The 18877-nt window shown below is 44.8% G+C and overlaps 1 protein-coding gene across 2 annotated transcripts in view; it reads right to left on the bottom strand.

The window, feature by feature from the left end:
* LOC307183651 (protocadherin gamma-C3) overlaps window positions 1-18877 on the bottom strand; it is a gene marked incomplete at its 5' end in the record, with an annotated part of 178578 nt that overhangs the window by 142540 nt on the left and 17161 nt on the right. The window contains one exon of one of the 2 annotated variants that reach the window (XM_079916476.1): window positions 1739-2079. The exons of the other annotated variant lie outside the window; for it this stretch is intronic. Within the exon in view, the coding sequence (XP_079772602.1) occupies window positions 1739-1946 (208 nt within the window). Of the gene's footprint in view, window positions 1-1738; window positions 2080-18877 lie in introns of those variants that run through there. 2 annotated transcript variants of the gene reach the window in all.

Here is an 18877-nt window from a genome sequence, read left to right as displayed (position 1 = left end):
TGGTCCTGGACAGCCACCACCAGGCTCTGCTTGAGCGCGTCTCTGTCCAGCAGGGCCCGCGCTGTGCGCAACTCGCCCGTGTGCAGCCCCAACGCGAAGAGTCCTGGATCGCTGGCCTTGAGCAGGCGGTAGGACAGCCAGGCGTTCTGGCCCGAGTCTCTGTCCACAGCCACCACCTTGGTCACCAGGTAGCCGGGCTCTGCGGAGCGGGGTGCCAGCTCCACACCGGTGGAACCGTCGGTGGGGAGGGCGGGGTACAGAATCTCAGGTGTGTTGTCGTTCTGGTCCAGGATGAACAGGTTCAGAGACACGTTGCTGCTGAGTGGAGGGTCCCCACTGTCACTGGCTGTCACCCACAGCTGCAGTTCTCTAACCTGCTCATAGTCGAAAGAGCACAGTGCATACAGGACTCCAGAGTCAGAGTTAATGGAGACGCAGGATGATAGAGGCGTTCCCTGAAATTTGTTCTCAGCCAGAGAGTAAGTGACCTGGGCGTTGTTGCCGCTGTCGGGGTCATGGGCGTTCACAGAGAAGATCGAGATGCCCCTGGGGTTGTTTTCTGGGATGTAGGTGTAGTATAAGGTGTGAGGGAAAACGGGAGGGTTGTCATTGATGTCTGTCACTTTCAGGGAGATGTGGTTTTCTGTAGACAGTGGTGGATTTCCACAGTCAGTGACAGTTACTGTGATGTTGTAATCTGAGATCTCTTCTCTGTCCAGGGCTCTTGTTGTCAGTAAGTGATAGTAATTATCAACTGACTTTTCCAATTTAAAAGGCAAGTTCCTGGGAATAGAACATGAAATCTCACCATTCTCTCCAGAATCACCATCATGTACGCTAAACAGAGCAATTATCGTTCCCGGAAGACAGTCTTCAGAGATGGAACTGGCGAGAGTGGTGAGGATCACTTCAGGCACATTGTCATTCACGTCCTGAACTGTGATTAGTACCTTAGCGCTGGCAAGAAGAGCACCTCCATCCTGAGCTACCACTTCCATCTGATAGAATCTGGATTCTTCGTAATCCAGTGATTGCAGAGTTGAGATTTCACCCAAGTTGGAATCAAGTTGGAAAGTCTCTGAAATTTTGTCTTCTTCATTGCGAAAAGAGTAGGTCAATTTCCCATTTATTCCCTCATCTGGATCCGTGGCGGTTAGTGTGAGCAGCCGAGTGCCGAGAGCTATGTTCTCTGGAACACTCACTCTATACTCGGATTGAGTGAACAGGGGCGCGTTATCGTTTGTATCGAGGACCATCACGCGGATGTGCGTGGTACCAGAGAGTACGGGGTCTCCGCCATCTAAAGCTGTGAGTAGGAGGTCGTGAACAGCTACTTTCTCGCGGTCCAACGGCTGTTCCAGTACCAGCTCTGGATATTTCTGTCCATCTGTGTCGCTTTTCGTGGCCAAAGAGAAGTGCATATTAGAGCTGAGCTGGTAACTCTGGAGGGAGTTCACACCCACATCGGCATCTCGAGCAAAGGGAAGTACTAACCGCGTTCCCACAGCCGCATTTTCATTAACTTTTACTTTTACTTCCTCATCCCGGAAACGCGGGAAGTTATCATTAATATCGATTATTTCTACTTCTACCCCATACATTTTAATTTTACTCTCAACCAAGATGTTAAAACTCAGCAGACACAGCGCGCTCTGAGCGCAGAGCTCCTCCCGGTCTATCCTGCCCGCGGTGACCAAGCTGCCGCTTCGCGGGTTCAGAGCAAAGAGCTGCGTCCTACCTCTGGAGATGATGCGGACTCCCCGCTCCGCCAGCTCCCGGGGCTCCAGCCCCAGGTCCTTGGCGATGTTGCCCACGAAGGAGCCTTTATCCAGTTCCTCTGGCACCGAGTAGCGGATCTGCCCGGCCCCGGCTCCCCACAGCGTCCCCAGCAGCATGGAGAGCAGGAACAGCTCTCTGCAGCCCCAATCCCTCAGTGGATCCGCCATTGCCTCTCTCTGACCAGTTTTCTCTTAGTCCTGGTTCCAATCTGCTGTTTCCTTACTTCTCTAAAGCCAAGGGGAACACATTCCCTTGCGGAAATGGGAGAGGGGCGCGGGTGGGCGGCTTTTCCCAGGAGCTTGTCTGGTCTGCGCGTGCTTAGTGCGGAAGGAACAGAGTCTGATCGCATCAGCGGCAGCTTCTTTCCCACTTTGGTGAACAGCGACGCTCAGAGTCCTAACCAGTTACTACACCAATTCTGTTTTGATTTCAAATATGTTTAATTATATTTTATTTCTAATAATTTTCTGTATCCTTAATATATTACCACGTGACATTCCTTATATTTAAATAAGATTTAATTCTAAAATAGCAAAAGACTTCCACAAGCTTAATTCTGAGACTAATGTAATTATTAGATTATTTTTTACTTCTTTAGAAAAGTTTTATTTACTGTGCCATTGAGCCTATGCCCTTTAATTACCTCTTACCTATATTGAGTCCATTTAATTAGGACATCAGTATTCTTTTGCGGTTTAAAGATTTCACTTTTTAATTAAGATATATTTATGAAAACATGCCCGTTTGTATATAAGAATGCCAAGAAAACAATTCTAGCTCTCAGTAGACCTTTGAAAAAAGGCCTACTGAATTATGCAAATTGCATTAGCTGTCATATGCAGAAGAAATAAAGGGACTTTTTTTTTTTTTTGCTTTTTGTTACTTGTGAGGTCTTCAAGAAAGTTTCAAGATTTTCACACTAAGAACATGGCAACTACACTATATCAGATGGAGAGTTTGAGTCGGATTAACTGTGCATTATTTATATTTTCCTATTACCATGTCTAAATTGGAGTTAGATGTTTTACAGTTACAGACACCTGGGGAAAATCAGTAGAGTGACTATGGCAGAAAGGGCTTTAGTTCATCACCCTTACAGAAAAACAAGTCCAGATACTTATCATTGAGCAGGCAGTGAGTGGCCTCTCTATGTTAAGACAGATATTTAATGTTATCACCTTTATATGGTAGCAGAAAAAGAAATGCCTCATGACTAAAAAAAAAAAAAGTGGACATTTCAGAGAGTCCATTGAGAGAAGCAATTTTTACTTAATGACACCTTTATAGGAAAATAAAGAAAATAAAGATGTTTTACATCTATACCTAGAAAATTCAAAAAATAAAGTTTTAAGGAAGCAATGTGAGAATAGGTTGCAAAATTTTTCTCAATGTACAATTTTTCACAAGAGCAATTTGTTATTGTGCCTGAGAGAGAAAGATTTCTCCCATTTATTAAACACACTCTTAATAGCAGACACTGCATACCTCAAACTTTTCACAACCTTTTAAAATAGATCTGGGATCCCAAGACACTTAGCTTGTAAAGATACGAAGAGTGCTGGTGTTCATGTCAGTCCTACCCATGCTCTGCTGTTGACAGGCCATGACATTGAGTAAAATTCTTCCTTTCTTTGGTTCCCAGTTTCCCAAACTAGTGAGATGGGGAGCTCTCTTTACTCTTTTTTTTTTTTTTTTTTTTTTTTTTTTTTTTTTTTTTTTTTGCGGTACGCGGGCCTCTCACTACTGCAGCCTCTCCCATTGTGGAGCGCAGGCTCCGGACGTGCAGGCTCAGCAGCCATGGCTCACGGGCCCAGCCGCTCCGCCGCATGTGGGATCCTCCCGGACCAGGGGCACGAACCCGCGTCCCCTGCATTGGCAGGCGGACTCTCAAGCACTGCGCCACCAGGGAAGCCCTCTCTTTACTCTTAAGTACTATAATTCTAAGAGGAAGTGCAACTAAAATTAATAAAACTAATATAAAGACCCTGAAGGAAAAAGGAATAGCTTAAGGTCTCAACAGTAATAAACTTTCAGAGGGAAGGAATGTAAAGATGAGGAAGAAAAAGAAGTATTTTATGAAGTAAAAGCTTGTAACTATGTTAAATAAATCATACCTGTCAGATAGAAAACCTATGTCAAAGATTTGTTTAAATATGATTATGATATGTAAGGCAGAAAACCACCCAAATTCTAGCCACAAAACAATAAAATATGAATTGAAGACTTCTACTCCGGTTAGGTGATTTGTTAATAAACATTGAAACCGCAAGGTAAAAAAGTGAATTAAATTAGAGCTCACCTTTAAAATAGTACCTGAGGCAAATGGGACCCCAGCATCTCCGTGATTACTACTTGGCACCCAAGAGGCATCTTCGCAGAGGAGATCCTGAGGGGGAGCCATTTCTGGGGTGACGCTGAGAAAATTAAATTCTGCCTTAGCTGATTGTGAGGCAACACACAGATTGTAGGAATAGGGCAATGTTCCCTCACTGTAGTTGGGGGGAACCATGGGTCCAGACTTGACACAGACACCAGGCTGAAAGCAGCCCCAGGCAGCGGGGCTGGAGGAGTGTCGAAGGTGTAGGGCGACCGCCAGAATCACTGCCAGGAGGAAGAGCACCGAGATCAAGGCCAAGGCCACCACCAAGTAAAACTGCAGCTCAGCTTGGGGGTCAGTGGGCTCAGAGTGGTCACTGAGGTCCGGCAGCGCCTCTTGCAGGCTGTCCGCGAAAACCAGGAGCAGCGTGGCGGTGGCCGAGAGGGGCGGCTGTCCCCCATCGCGCACAGCAACCAGCAGGCGCTGGCGGCCCGCGTCCCTGTCGCCCAGGGCCCGCGCCGTGCGCACCTCGCCCGTGCGCAGCCCCACGCTGAAAAGTCCGGGCTCGCTGGCCTGCAGCACGTGGTAGGACAGCCAGGCGTTGTGTCCAGAGTCGGCGTCCACCGCCACCACCTTGGTGACCAGGTAGCCGGGCTGCGCAGCGCGCGGCACCGTGTCGAAGAGCGCCGAGCCGTCGGGCCCCAGCGCCGGGTACAGCACCCTGGGCGCGTTGTCGTTGCGGTCGCCCACCAGCACGCGCAGGCTCACGTTGGTGCTGAGCGCGGGCGAGCCGTGGTCGCGGGCCTGCAGCGTCAGCTCGAAGGCGCGCAGCTGTTCGTGGTCGAAGGCGCGCTGCGCGAAAACCACGCCGCTCTGTGCGCTCACGGACACGTAGGACGACAGCGCGCGCGGCTCCAGGTCGCTGGCCACGATGGAGTAGGAGACGTGGCCGTTGGGCCCCAAGTCTGGATCTGAAGCGCTAACTTGGGCGATGGAGGCTCCAGGCGGGTTGTTTTCTGCCACGTGGACCACGTAGGAGGCCTGGTGGAAAACTGGAGCGTTGTCGTTGACATCTGCGAGGCGCAGAGTGATGCTTATACTAGAGGAGAGGGGCTGCTTGCCTCTGTCGGTGGCCATTATAGTGACGTTGTATTCTGGGATCTCCTCCCGGTCCAGGGTCCTGTCTGTCACTAGCTTGTAATAGTTCTTCGAGTAAGATTTCAATATAAACTCGGTCTTTCCCAAGATTTGGCAGTAAACTTCTCCATTTTCTCCAGAGTCTCTATCTCTTGTTTTTATCAAGGCGATCACTGTTCCTGGTGGTGAATCCTCTGGTAGGGGAGTAAATATTGAAGTCACAATCACTTCTGGTGCACAATCATTCTCATCGAGAATTTCGACTTGGACACTGCAATGGGCTGCTAGATCTCCAGGATCTTTCGCTTCTATAGTGAGAGTGTAACTACTAGCGATTTCAAAATCAAAATCATCCTTTGTCGTGATTTCTCCTGTTCTTCTGTCTAAGTTAAAAAATCGTTCCACTTGTTCATCCACATTATGAAAGGAGTAGATGATCTCTGCGTTGACGCCCTCGTCCTGGTCGGTGGCTGTCAGTTGAAGCACTAAGAAGCCAGGGGGCACACCCTCTTGCAGGCTGACCCTGTACACGTCCTGGCTGAACACTGGGGGATTATCGTTGGCATCTGTGACTTGGATTTGGATCTGGGTGGTGCCACTTTGGGGTGGGTCCCCACCGTCTACAGCTGTCAGGACCAGATGATGAAAATTCTGCTCTTCTCTGTCCAGAGAATGTTTCAGAATCAACTCAGGATATTTACGTCCATCTGGAGTCTGTTTCTCTGTGAGATCAAAGTGCTCATTTTCATTAAGGTTGTATCTTTGCAGTGAATTAGGACCAGCATCCAAATCCAGCGCCGGGTCTAGTGGAAATGTTTTACCTGGCTTAGTGGATTCTACAATTTTTAAGTCAATCTTACTCTGTTTGAATAGCGGAGTGTTGTCATTTATATCCTGTACTATTACTGATACATGGAAAATATTTAGTGGGTTTTCAGCGACAGTATCGAAATCCAGAATGCACAGAGGCTTCTTCCCACAAATCTGCTCTCGGTCTATTCTATCACTCACAAGTAAGTCCCCGCTCTCAGGGTTTACAATAAAATATTCCTTCTCCGCGGTAACCCGCAACTTCCGGGCCGGCAAGTCCCGGACACTGAGCCCCAGATCCTTGGCGAGGTTTCCTACCACCGAGTTCTTGGCCAGCTCCTCGGGAATTGAGTAGCGAATTTGGTCTGGGAGAGCCCCGCGGAACAAAGACAGCAGGAAGGGCAACAGTACCTGCCGCCACCGCGCTCGGCCGCTCCTCTCTGCGCTCGGCCTCATCCTGTCTCCCTCCACTGCTGCTCCGCTCCTTGGTCGGGAGGAGGAATAAGCAAAATCCGGGATAGGGTCACTTTTCCTGCTTTCGTTTCCACTATCCAAACCTGTACTGGCCTCCCTTGTGTGGTTTGTTTGAGCAGGAAGTTACCCTTTCAGAGGTTCCCAAATGCGTCTCTGATTATCATCTCTTCCTTCTTTTGACCTACAGCGACGCCCAGAGGTTTTCCCCAGAAACTGCACTAATGACTTGTAAATGTTTTGCAAGGAACTATTTTTGTTTTCTCTTTTTTGGGGGGGGGATTTACAAGGAGTATTTATTTGTTTTTAAATAGGTATACATTCATACAGTTCAAATTCAGAAGGCACATATGGCATATTTTATAGGCTCTCCCTCTGTGCTTTCAACAACATATTTCTCCCAGGAGAAATGAGTGCTATGTTTTTTGTGTATCATTCCATTAGTATGTTTTGTAGAGTTCAGCAGATTTCTAAAAATATTCTCCCCCGGTTTTAGACACAAAAGTATACAATACACAATGTTTTGCATCTTGCTTTTTTCACTCATTATATCTTTTTTTTAATTGATGGAAATTTGCTTTTTATTTTTTGACAGCTGGCAGATGTCTCTTTCAAATTCTCAACCATTTGTTAGTAATAAAATGTAATTTTTTTGATTGTTATCCAATTTGAGGAAACTTCTATTGAGTTTCCTTGAAATCTGAGCTATAAGACTTTGGTGCATTTTATTTTATTAAATTAATTTTTATTGGAGTATAGTTACTTTACAATGTTGTGTTAGTTTCTGCTGTACAGCAAAGTGAATCAGCTATACGTATACATATACCCTCTCTTTTTTGGATTTTCTTCTCATTTAGGTCACCACCAAGCATTGAGTAGAGTTCCCTGTGCTGTACAGTAGGTTCTCATTAGTTACCTATTTTATACATAGTAGTGTATATATAACTCATTATATCTTGAAGATAACATATTCTAACAGTACATAAAAAGGGTTCCCATTTTTAATTTCTTATGGCTATGTAGTAGCCCATCATATAATTGTGCAATTTATTTAACCAGAAATATTACTTTCTAAAAGAAACCCAGTGTCCACTCAAACAAAAATGTATTTCCATGTGATATTAGTTATAAATTATCTACTGCCCTCCTAGGCATTTAAAAAATATATATCACTCTGATTCTGGAATGTATTCTTAATGCCAGCATGCAAATATGTCTGTCACAGTTTCAAGACAATTGATATTTCCAAATTATATTTTAAAGCTTCAGCATTTTAAACGATCTATCCTCAGGTACGATTTGTTTCTCAATATTCATTAATTATTTTCTCTTTCCTCTCCTCATGCCAGCTAGTTGTATCATACCACATTCCTGTTTTACTCTATGTATTGCACCACAATTTCCCATGAAGATAAAGGCATTTAGAAACTCAAACTCTCCTTCTTAAGCTGAATTGAGGCATAGTCCACAAACTATTGCTACAATTTCCAGGTATCCAAAGTTCACTAATTTTTGCAGTCCTAGACATTCATGAATATTTTCCCCAAGTCATATCATCCCAGAGCCCAACGGTGACAGAGATACCTATGAGCAATTTTTGGGACCAGGGCTGAGACCTTCTTACTAAATAGCATAAATCATATCAGTTTAGAATCTAAGTCACCCAACCTGTATAAGAGGCTCCCAAGATGAAAAAGGAAAGATTTTTAAAAGTTATGTTTTCCTCAGAAATCAAAAAGGGTCTCATAGTGATACCATAATAGGTAATTCAGAAATTATTAAAATCACTCCTGCAAGCTATTAAATATGAGTGAAATTAAATGGGCAATATTTTTGGTAATCACAGAAGTGCACCAGAGGAATCACACATAGTCAGTTGGTGCATCTCACAAACTGCAACAACACAATATATGAAATGTACCAATCCTGTTGAGAAACTATCCCTGTTAAAGTTATATCTAAATGTTAAGTATATTCCCCAATATTTATAAATTGCCATTGTTTAATCATAATGGAAAATACCTATCCCAAAGGAAAGAAAAGTAAATTTCAAGCAAAGTACATTAGGGTGTAAAAAGAGGAAATTTTAAAATACTCAGTCCAGACAAAACAACAGCTTCATAAGGGAGAATGCTTTAATATAAATATACACAATTGCCTCCTTAATAATTGTGAATTATTTCACAATTCTAATCTATCCTTTCAGTAATGCCTAAAGGAAAATGGCTTTAAAGACGTGAGAGGCAGCAGAGAAGAAAAAGAAATAGAAGGAATTCAAATCAGAAAAGAAGAAGTAAAGCTGTCACTGTTTGCAGATGACATGATACTATACATAGAGAATCCTAAAGATGCTACCAGAAAACTACTAGAGCTAATCAATGAATTTGGTAAAGTGGCAGGATACAAAATTAATGCACAGAAATCTCTGGCATTCCTATATACTAATGATGAAAAATCTGAAAGTGAAATCAAGAAAACACTCCCATTTACCATTGCAACAAAAAGAATAAAATATCTAGGAATAAACCTACCTAAGGAGACAAAAGACCTGTATGCAGAAAATTATAAGACACTGATGAAAGAAATTAAAGATCATACAAATAGATGGAGAGATATACCACGTTTTAGGATTGGAAGAATCAACATTGTGAAAATGACTATACTACCCAAAGCAATCTACAGATTCATTGCAACCCCTATAAAACTACCAATGGCATTTTTCACAGAACTAGAACAAAAAATTTCACAATTTGTATGGAAACACAAAAGACCCAGAATAGCCAAAGCAATCCTGAGAAAGAAAAACAGAGCTGGAGGAATCAGGCTCCTGGACTTCAGACTACACTACAAAGCTACAGTAATCAAGACAGTACAGCACTGGCACAAAAACAGAAATATAGATCAACGGAACAGGACAGAAAGCCCAGAGATAAACCCACGAACATATGGTCAACTTATTTTTTTTAATTTATTTTATTTTTTATTTTTGGCTGCGTTGGGTCTTCGTTGCTGCACACGGGCTTCCTCTAGTTGTGGTGAGCGGGGGCTACTCTTCGTTGTGGTGCATGGGCTTCTCACTGCGGTGGCTTCTCTTGTTGCAGAGCACAGGCTCTAGGTGCGCGGGCTTCAGTAGTTGTGGCACACAGGCTCAGTAATTGTGGCTCGCGAGATCTAGAGTGCAGGCTCAGTAGTTGTGGCACACAGGCTTAGCTGGTCCGCGGCATGTGGGATCTTCCTGGACCAGGGCTCAAACCCGTGTCTCCTGCATTGGCAGGCGGATTCTTAGCCATTGCACCACCAGGGAAGCCCTGGTCACCTTATTTTTGATAAAGGAGGCAAGAATATACAATGGAGAGAAGACAGCCTCTTCAATAAGTGGTGCTGGGAAAACTGGACAGTCACATGTAAAAGAATGAAATTAGAACACTCCCTAACACCATACACAAAAATAAACTCAAAATGGATTAAAGACCTAAATGTAAGGCCAGACACTATCAAACTCTAGAGGAAAACATAGGCAGAACACTCTATGACATAAACCACAGCAAGATTCTTTTTGACCCACCTCCTAGAGAAATGGAAATAAAAACAAAAATAAACAAATGGGACCTAATGAATCTTAAAAGCTTTTGCACAGCAAAGGAAACCATAAACAAGATGAAAAGACAACGCTCAGAATGGGAGAAAATATTTGCAAACAAAGCAACTGACAAAGGATTAATCTCCAAAATATACAAGCAGCTCATGCACCTCAGTCTCAAAAAATCAAACAACCCAATCCAAAAATGGGCAGAAAACCTAAATAGACATTTCTCCAAAGAAGATATACAAATTGCCAACAAACACATGAAAGGATGCTCAACATCACACATCATTAGAGAAATGCAAATGAAGACTACAATGAGGTTATCACCTCACACCAGTCAGAATGGCCACCATCAAAAAATCTACAAACAATAAATGCGGGAGAGGGTGTGGATAAAAGGGAACACTCTTGCACTGTTGGTGGGAATGTAAATTGATACAGCCACTATGGAGAACAGTATGGAGGTTCCTTAAAAAACTAAAAATAGAACTACCATACGACCCAGCAATCCTACTACTGGGCATATACCCTGAGAAAACCATAATTCAAAAAGAGTCATGTACCACAATGTTCATTGCAGCACTATTTACAATAGCCAGGACATGGAAACAACCTAAGTGTCCATCGACAGATGAATGGATAAAGAAGATGTGGCACATATATACAACAGAATATTACTCAACCATAAAAAGAAACGAAATTGAGTTATTTGTAGTGAGGTGGATGGACTTAGAGTCTGTCATACAGAGTGAAGTTAAGTCAGAAAGAGAAAAATACCGTATGCTAACACATATATATGGACTCAAAAAATAAAAAAAGGTTATGAAGAACCTAGGGGCAGGACAGGAATAAGGACGCAGACATAGAGAATGGACTTGAGGATACGGGGAGGGGGAAGGGTAAGCTGTGACAAAGTGAGAGAGTGGCATGGACATATATACACTACGAAACGTAAAATAGATAGCTAGTGAGAAGCAGCCACATAGCACAGGGAGATCAGCTTGGTGCTTTGTGACCACCTAGAGGGGTTGGATAGGGAGAGTGGGAGGGAGGGAGACACAAGAGGGAACAGATACGGGGACATATGTATATGTATAACTGATTCACTTTGTTATGAAGCAGAAACTAACACACCATTGTAAAGCAATTATACTCCAATAAAGATGTTAAAAAATAATAAAAAAATAAAGACGTGAGAGGGTTAGAAGTATAAACTTAAGAAATTGCTGCTGAAACTATAACTGAATGAAGATTACAAAGGATAAGTAATCAATAACTATTAGGCGTAGTAACTGTTATTTATCATTATTGAAGGATCATTTGCCGTTCCACTTTAAAGCACTTTAAAGAATACTAAAAAAGAAGTGTCTTTTATATGTAATTGGAGACATTTATGAAGCTTTCTGCCTACGTTTCAGTGTGGCAAGATCTGACTCACCTGTTGAAGACTGGGTTCTCCTTTTCTTTCAGGTAAATCTTGAGATATCAGGAGAGGCCCACTTTTCTCACAGCTCTCCTGGCTGATGAGCGTGTCCGCGTAGTTGGGCTGCGGGAAGATCACGTGACTCCCCCGCGAGTCCGCGGTGAGCGAGACCTCGTGGGAATAGGTCTGCAGGAAAGCCCGCACCCCGTCCACACCCAGAAAGTGGGAGGCGGGCACGCTGGCCAACCTGCTGCCTGAAGCCTGGAGCAGATGCGACATGTGCCAGCGCCGCAGTCTGAGCGCCAGCAGCACGATGATAAATGCGAGGAAGACGCAGGAGACGGCGGCCACCGCCACCACTAGGTACAGCGTGAGGCCCGAGTCATTAGGGTCCGCTGAGGGCTTCAGGCTGCCTAGGTCAGTCAGGACGTCTGGGATGCTGTCAGCCACGACCACCGTGAGTGTGACTGTGGCCGAGAGAGGGGGCTGGCCGTGGTCCTGGACCGCCACCACCAGGCTCTGCTTGAGCGCGTCTCTGTCCAGCAGGGCCCGCGCTGTGCGCACCTCGCCCGTGTGCAGCCCCACCGCGAAGAGTCCCGGCTCGCTGGCCTTGAGCAGGCGGTAGGACAGCCAGGCGTTCTGGCCCGAGTCTCTGTCCACAGCCACCACCTTGGTCACCAGGTAGCCAGGCTCTGCGGAGCGGGGTGCCAGCTCCACGCCCGTGGAACCGTCGGTGGGGAGGGCGGGGTACAGAATCTCAGGTGTGTTGTCGTTCTGGTCCAGCACGAATATGGTCAGAGACACGTTGCTGCTGAGTGGAGGGTCCCCGCTGTCGCTGGCTGTCACAAGTAGCTGCAGGTCTCTAACCTGTTCATAGTCAAAGGAGCGCAGAGCATACAATACACCTGTGTCAGAGTTGATAGAGACATAGTAGGAGAGAGGCGCCCCCTGCAGCTTGTCCTCAGCCAGAGAGTAAGTGACCATTGAGTTCTCGTTACTGTCAGGGTCATGGGCGGTCACAGAGAAGATAGAAGCTCCCCTAGGATTGTTTTCTGGAATGTAGGCCAAGTAGGAAGCTTGAGGGAAGGCAGGTGGGTTGTCATTGACGTCTGCCACGTTCAGTGAGATGTGTGTTTCTGTAGACAATGGTGGAGTTCCGTGGTCAGTGGCAGTTACAGTGATGTTATATTCTGAGACTTCTTCCCTATCCAGAGTCCTGTGTGTCAACAACCGATGATAATTTCCAAAGGTCTTTTCAAGTGTGAATGGCAGATTATCTGGAATAGAACATGTGACAAGGCCATTCTCTCCTGAATCACTGTCATGCACATTGAAAAGTGCAATTACCGTGCCTGGGGAAGAAGTTTCTTGAATAGAGCTGGTGAGAGATGTAACTGTGACTTCTGGGGCATTGTCATTTACATCCAGAATTGTCACCAGTACCTTACTTCTGGCTCGGAGACCAGGCCCATCATGGGCTTCTACATCTATATCATAGAACCCAGAGTCCTCATAATCCAGATCCCCCAATATTGTTATGTCCCCCGTCAGAGAATTCAAGTGGAATAGCTGGGATATTTTATCTCTTACTTTCCGGAAAGAATATGTGACTTCTCCATTGGCTCCTTCATCTGTATCAGTGGCTTTTACTGTGAGTAGCCTGGAGCCCACCGGCACGTTCTCCTGCACACTCACATGGTACTCGGGCTGAGTGAATACTGGGGCATTGTCGTTGGTATCCATAAGTGTTACATGAATCCTGGCAGTGCCAGAGTGAACCTGGTCGCCTCCGTCGAAGGCGGTGAGAACGAGATGGTGAACCGCCTCTTCCTCGCGGTCCAGGGCGCGCTCCAGCACGAGCTCAGGGTACTTAATCCCATCAGCTCCTCTTTGCACATCCAGGGAGAAGTGACCATTCGAGCTGAGCTGGTAACCCTGCAGAGAGTTTATCCCTATATCCGGATCAAAAGCTTCAGGAAGAGGAAATCTTGTCCCAGGATTTTCATTTTCAGCTACTTTTATTTCCCTTTGCTCTGCCCCAAAGTTGGGCGCGTTATCATTAACATCGATTATTTCCACTTCTACTCCAAAAATCTTCACGTTGTCCTCTAGGAGAATCTCCAGGTTTACTACACACTTTGGAGATCTGTCACAGAGCTCCTCCCGGTCTATCCTGCCCGCAGTGACCAAGCTGCCGCTTCGCAGGTTCAGAGCAAAAAGCTGCGTCCTACCTCTGGAGACGATGCGGACTCCGCGCTCCGCCAGCTCCCAGGGCTCCAGCCCCAGGTCCTTGGCGATGTTGCCCACGAAGGAGCCGTTCTCCAGCTCCTCAGGCACCGAGTAGAGGATATGTTCGGCCCGGATTTCCCACAGGGCCCCCAAGAGAACGCAGATCCCGATCAGCCGGCTGCAGTCTGGGCAATAAGGAGAAGCCGCCATTACAGCCCCGCGGCGGAATAGCTTGCTCGTGGGTGTTCCCTTGGTGGAGGCCTGAGGATTCCAAGGACCTTCAGGGTCCAAGATAATGTGCTTTCACCGTTGGATGCTGGCGCTCTCGGGGGTCCAGTTCGAAGCTTTCTAAAGCCCCAGAGCTAGTGCTTTGTAATGCAGAAATCTTGTGGTTTGTATTAATTTCCTGGTTCTTTTCTTCCCCCGATTGGTGAACAGCGACACTCAGAGTCCTAACCTGTTACTGCAGTCTATTCTTGGTAAATAAAGTATCACTTGTGTACACCGTTTCTTTGCCCTATTCTATTTTTCCCCAAAATGATAAAAGTCAAACACCTGCTGTTCAATTTGCAATGAAAATTCAGAAATGATCCAAAGATTCCTGTACAATAAGACTTATAAAATAATTTATTTTCTCAGAGACAATTTATTTTTGGTAAGAATTTTTCTACCTCTTTTTAAGTTTTTGCATTATTTATTCTCATAGCCCAATTTCACTACTGTGTATTGCATAAGGGACATATTTATCCCTCCCAGGAACAAGGTTATACTTGAAGACTGAAAGAATAAATGGATGAAAAGACAGGTCTGGGCTCCAGTCCCAACCTATGCAGAAACAAGTATTCTCACATGGGTTGACCCTTTAGAATCTGGGGCAAATTTTCAATTCCCTTGTAAGAAAATATCTACTGTTCAAAGAGTTAGCCTTACCCCTGTGCAAATGGGCTTGGCAAATATGATAATAGGTTTGGGAAGGACATTTGCTCATTAATTTTATATAAGAAGATCCTAGGCCACAGGTTATATCTGTGATGATCATGTTCACAGTGAGTTCTCACTCTAGAACAGCACCTCTCCTAGAGTATACACTGAAATAGTTTTTCAGTGCTTAACGAATGAGTCATTAATGCAGCTGCAAAACCTAAAACAATGGGTAAATAACTGACCTTAAAAGGAAATAATAAAGGTAAGAAGACAGAAAAGTTAAACTGAAGCACTGTGAAGAGGAAATGGTGTTTCAGTGATCATTTCCACATTAGGACACATCCAGAAGGTATTATCTTACTTTTATTTATAAGTTTACTTTAGTTTTGATTTTAGAAATAACCAGTAAAAGGAAATATTTTAGTAATTGTATATAATCATTGCATGTTTCATAGTTTTCTTATTCATGAATACTTAATTTACTAATGTGAGAAAACTTGAAATAAAGCAGCAAGGTCTCAGTTCTTTAGATTATTACCCACATAATAATTAGTTTCTAGAAATTACTCATAAATTTTGACCAGACACAAAAGTCCATTAACTATTCAGAGTTTTAAAATTCTCAGACTTTGGAGAATAGATTAAAAGTATTTTCCACAATCCTCAAAAGACTCACAAATTGCTGGGGATTGGGAGGTAAAATAAAATATTTTGAAAAAATTTGACTCACTTCTCAGAAACCTATACTAAAAAAAGTAACACAGAAAAGGCTCTGCATACAAAAAATGTTTGTTACATTCCTTACTACACTAGTGACAAAGTAGAAAGGGTATAAAAATAAATTATTTAAGAATGGTCAAGAAAATTATTCTTGACAGATTTTGAAGTGGGAAAAAAGACCCAAAGTTAGTGATTCAAATGTAAAACCTGGCAGTCTTTGCTGCACGTGATAAGGCAAAAAAGTGCTAAGAGAATTATTGGAAGGCTATATTAAAATACACATCGCAGAAAAAAAGATAAACAACTAGAATGTATTTGATGAAGATGAACATTAACTTAGGCAGAAAGAACTGTCAATACATTTACAATCTTGAAAAAAAGGAGTATTACACATCAACTAATTAAGGACAGTTCTATTACTAAGGGTGGTGACATCCAAGAAAAAGCTATCTTTAGCAGGATTTGTTGACCATATAGAAATGCCAAGAGTGCAAATTGAGTAGTAATTAGGTAACTGCCAAGACTACTGAGCAATCAAGGGACCAATCTCCACCCATCCTATATACCTCCTCTCCCACTACCACCACTAGAACAATGAACAAGGGCCGAAAATAATGATGCACTGTCGAGAATAAAATACAATAATAAAATTTAAGTAAGTCTGCAAAAACTCACGTGATGGGAAAAAGAGGAATCATGAGAGATTTGCGAGTCTTCATTACTGGCACATAATACCCATAGAAGGGTCTTCACCTAGGAGATCCGGAGGGGTAGCTGTTTCTTCGGTCACGTTGTGAAAATTAAATTTCACAATTTAAATCGCACAATTGAATGCGAGGCAACACACAGATTGTAGGAATAGAGCAATGTTCCCTCACTGTAGTTGGGGGGAACCCTCCGTCCAGACTTGGAACTCAGACCAGGCTTAAAGCAGCTCCAGGCAGCGGGGCTGGAGGAGCGTCGAAGGTGTAGGGCGACCGCCAGAATCACTGCCAGGAGGAAGAGCACTGAGATCAAGGCCAAGGTCACCACCAGCTAACACTGCAGCTCAGCTTGGGGGTCAGTGGGCTCAGAGTGGTCACTGAGGTCCGGCAGCGCCTCCTGCAGACTGTCCGCGAAAACCAGGAGCAGTGTGGCGGTGGCCGAGAGGGGCGGCTGTCCCCCATCACGCGCAGCAACCAGCAGGCGCTGGCGGCCCGCGTCCCTGTCGCCCAGGGCCCGCGCCGTGCGCACCTCGCCCGTGCGCAGCCCCACGCTGAAGAGTCCGGGCTCGCCGGCCTGCAGCACGTGGTAGGACAGCCAGGCGTTGTGTCCAGAGTCGGCGTCCACCGCCACCACCTTGGTAACCAACCAGGTAGCCGGGCTGCGCGGCGCGCGGCACCGTGTCGAAGAGCGCCGAGCCGTCGGGCCCCAGCGCCGGGTACAGCACCCTGGGCGCGTTGTCGTTGCGGTCGCCCATCAGCACGCGCAGGCTCACGTTGGTGCTGAGCGCGGGCGAGCCGTGGTCGCGGGCCTGCAGCGTCAGCTCGAAGGCGCGCAGCTGCTCGTGGTCGAAGGCGCGCTGCGCGAACACCACGTCGCTCTGTGCGCTCACGGACACGTAGGACGACAGCGCGCGCGGCTCCAGGTCGCTGGCCACGATGGAGTAGGAGACTTGGCCGTTGGGCCCCAAGTCTGGATCTGAAGCGCTGACTTGGGCGGTGGAGGCTCCAGGCGGGTTGTTTTCTGCCACGTGGACCACGTAGGAGGCCTGGTGGAAAACTGGAGCGTTGTCGTTGACATCGCGGATGTGTAGGGTGATGCTTGTACTGTAGGAGAGGGGCGGCTTGCCCTTGTCGGTGGCTGTGATGGTAACATCATACTCTGCCCTCTGCTCTCGGTCTAGGGCACCGTCAATCACTAGCTTGTAATAATTCTTGGAGGTGAATTCTAATTTGAAGGGAACTCCTTCCTGAATATAGCATGTCACCATATCATTTTGACCAGAATCCTGGTCTCGGACTTTAATGAGGGCTATTACGGTTCCAAGGTCTGAGCCCTCGGGAATCTGGCTAGAGAAGGACATTAATGTCACCTCTGCACTCACATTGAAAAACTCCTCTGCACTAATCCGCAGTTTTCGAGCTGGCAACTCCTGGACACTGAGCCTCAGATTCTTGGCCAGGTTCCCCACCCTTGAGCCCTTGGCCAGCTCCTCTGAAATCGAGTACTGGATCTCCTGGGAGATTGCCCTCCACAACAAAGACAGCAGGAAGAGAAGCAGTACCTGACTTCTCATTGTTTCAGCTTTTCTGGAGCTCCTAAGCATTTCTTGAACTCTCTGGGAAGTTGCTCTTCAAGATGTCTCTGGGATGTTTAAAAAAATCAATGACAGCTCCCTGGACTTTTGAGATTTGAGGGTAGGACTTATTTGTTAGGCGCTTGAGGTTGCACAGGAGGTGCGTTTGCGTTCTGATGTGCACAGGACAAAGCAGAAAAACACTCTGCCCATCACTCCTGCAGAAATGAGAACCCTTATGTTCCCTTTGGTCAACAGTAGCACCCAGAGGTTGTCTGAGAAAACTGCATATTGCCCAACTATTTATTCCTCAAACTGTAAGCTCTTGAACCTATATATCTTGCCTTTTTATTTGTTGGAAAGAACAAACTATTCAAATTTTCCCTTTAAATCTGATATTTTCTAGCTTTTCATAATCTTTGAAGTGTAGCCATCATTTTATTCTTCTTTCTTCATTAAATATTTTTCATAAGGCATACAGCTTTTTTTTTTTCAGTTTTGGGGGCAGAAATATCTTTAGTGATTCCACTGTATTTATAAACACTGGCATGACTAGTATGGATGTAACCAATTAGGTTACTGGTAGTGGATAAAAAAAGGTCTAATCTTTGCAAAAAAAGGAGTGAGTCAAAGCCCTAGACTTATTTTAATATATTGCTCATCATTTTAAAACATAGATAATCTTCCCATTACGTACAGAGGAGCCTGATATTTTGTTAAAAAGACCAATCTAAGCACAAGAGACCAATTTGAGCACACACATGTTTTTATAAAACTAAATCCTGTGTAAACTTATTTATTTCTTTGAAATCAGTGCTTCTTTACTATATGACTGTATACACAAATACTCCTTAATGCCAATTCTCAGCTCCAGTAAATTTATACCATTAATAAGTGTAATGAGTTTGATTTGACCACTGGTAAATCTTGGAGAGGAAGTGAGAGTTCTTAGACACTCCATTTTGAAACTTACCTGTAATCCTTGAACCAGTCTTGAGTAACTAAAACAAACACCTTTATTTCAAATGCACTACCGAATTAAATACAAACTCAACAATTTATTCTGTTATTTTGCAGTGCTAATCAATACCCCTCTTACATTCCAGTCAAGACAGATTATTATCTGTTTTCTGAAGACATCGTTTCCCTTGTTTTCCCTACTTCATGCCTTTATACTTTCTGTTCCTTTTATTATAAACCCTC

Source organism: Stenella coeruleoalba, assembly GCF_951394435.1.
Source record: "Stenella coeruleoalba genome assembly, chromosome: 3".
Taxonomy (NCBI): domain Eukaryota; kingdom Metazoa; phylum Chordata; class Mammalia; order Artiodactyla; family Delphinidae; genus Stenella; species Stenella coeruleoalba.
The sequence above is the reverse complement of the archived record's forward strand: the minus strand, read 5'-3'. Positions and strand labels throughout refer to the sequence as shown.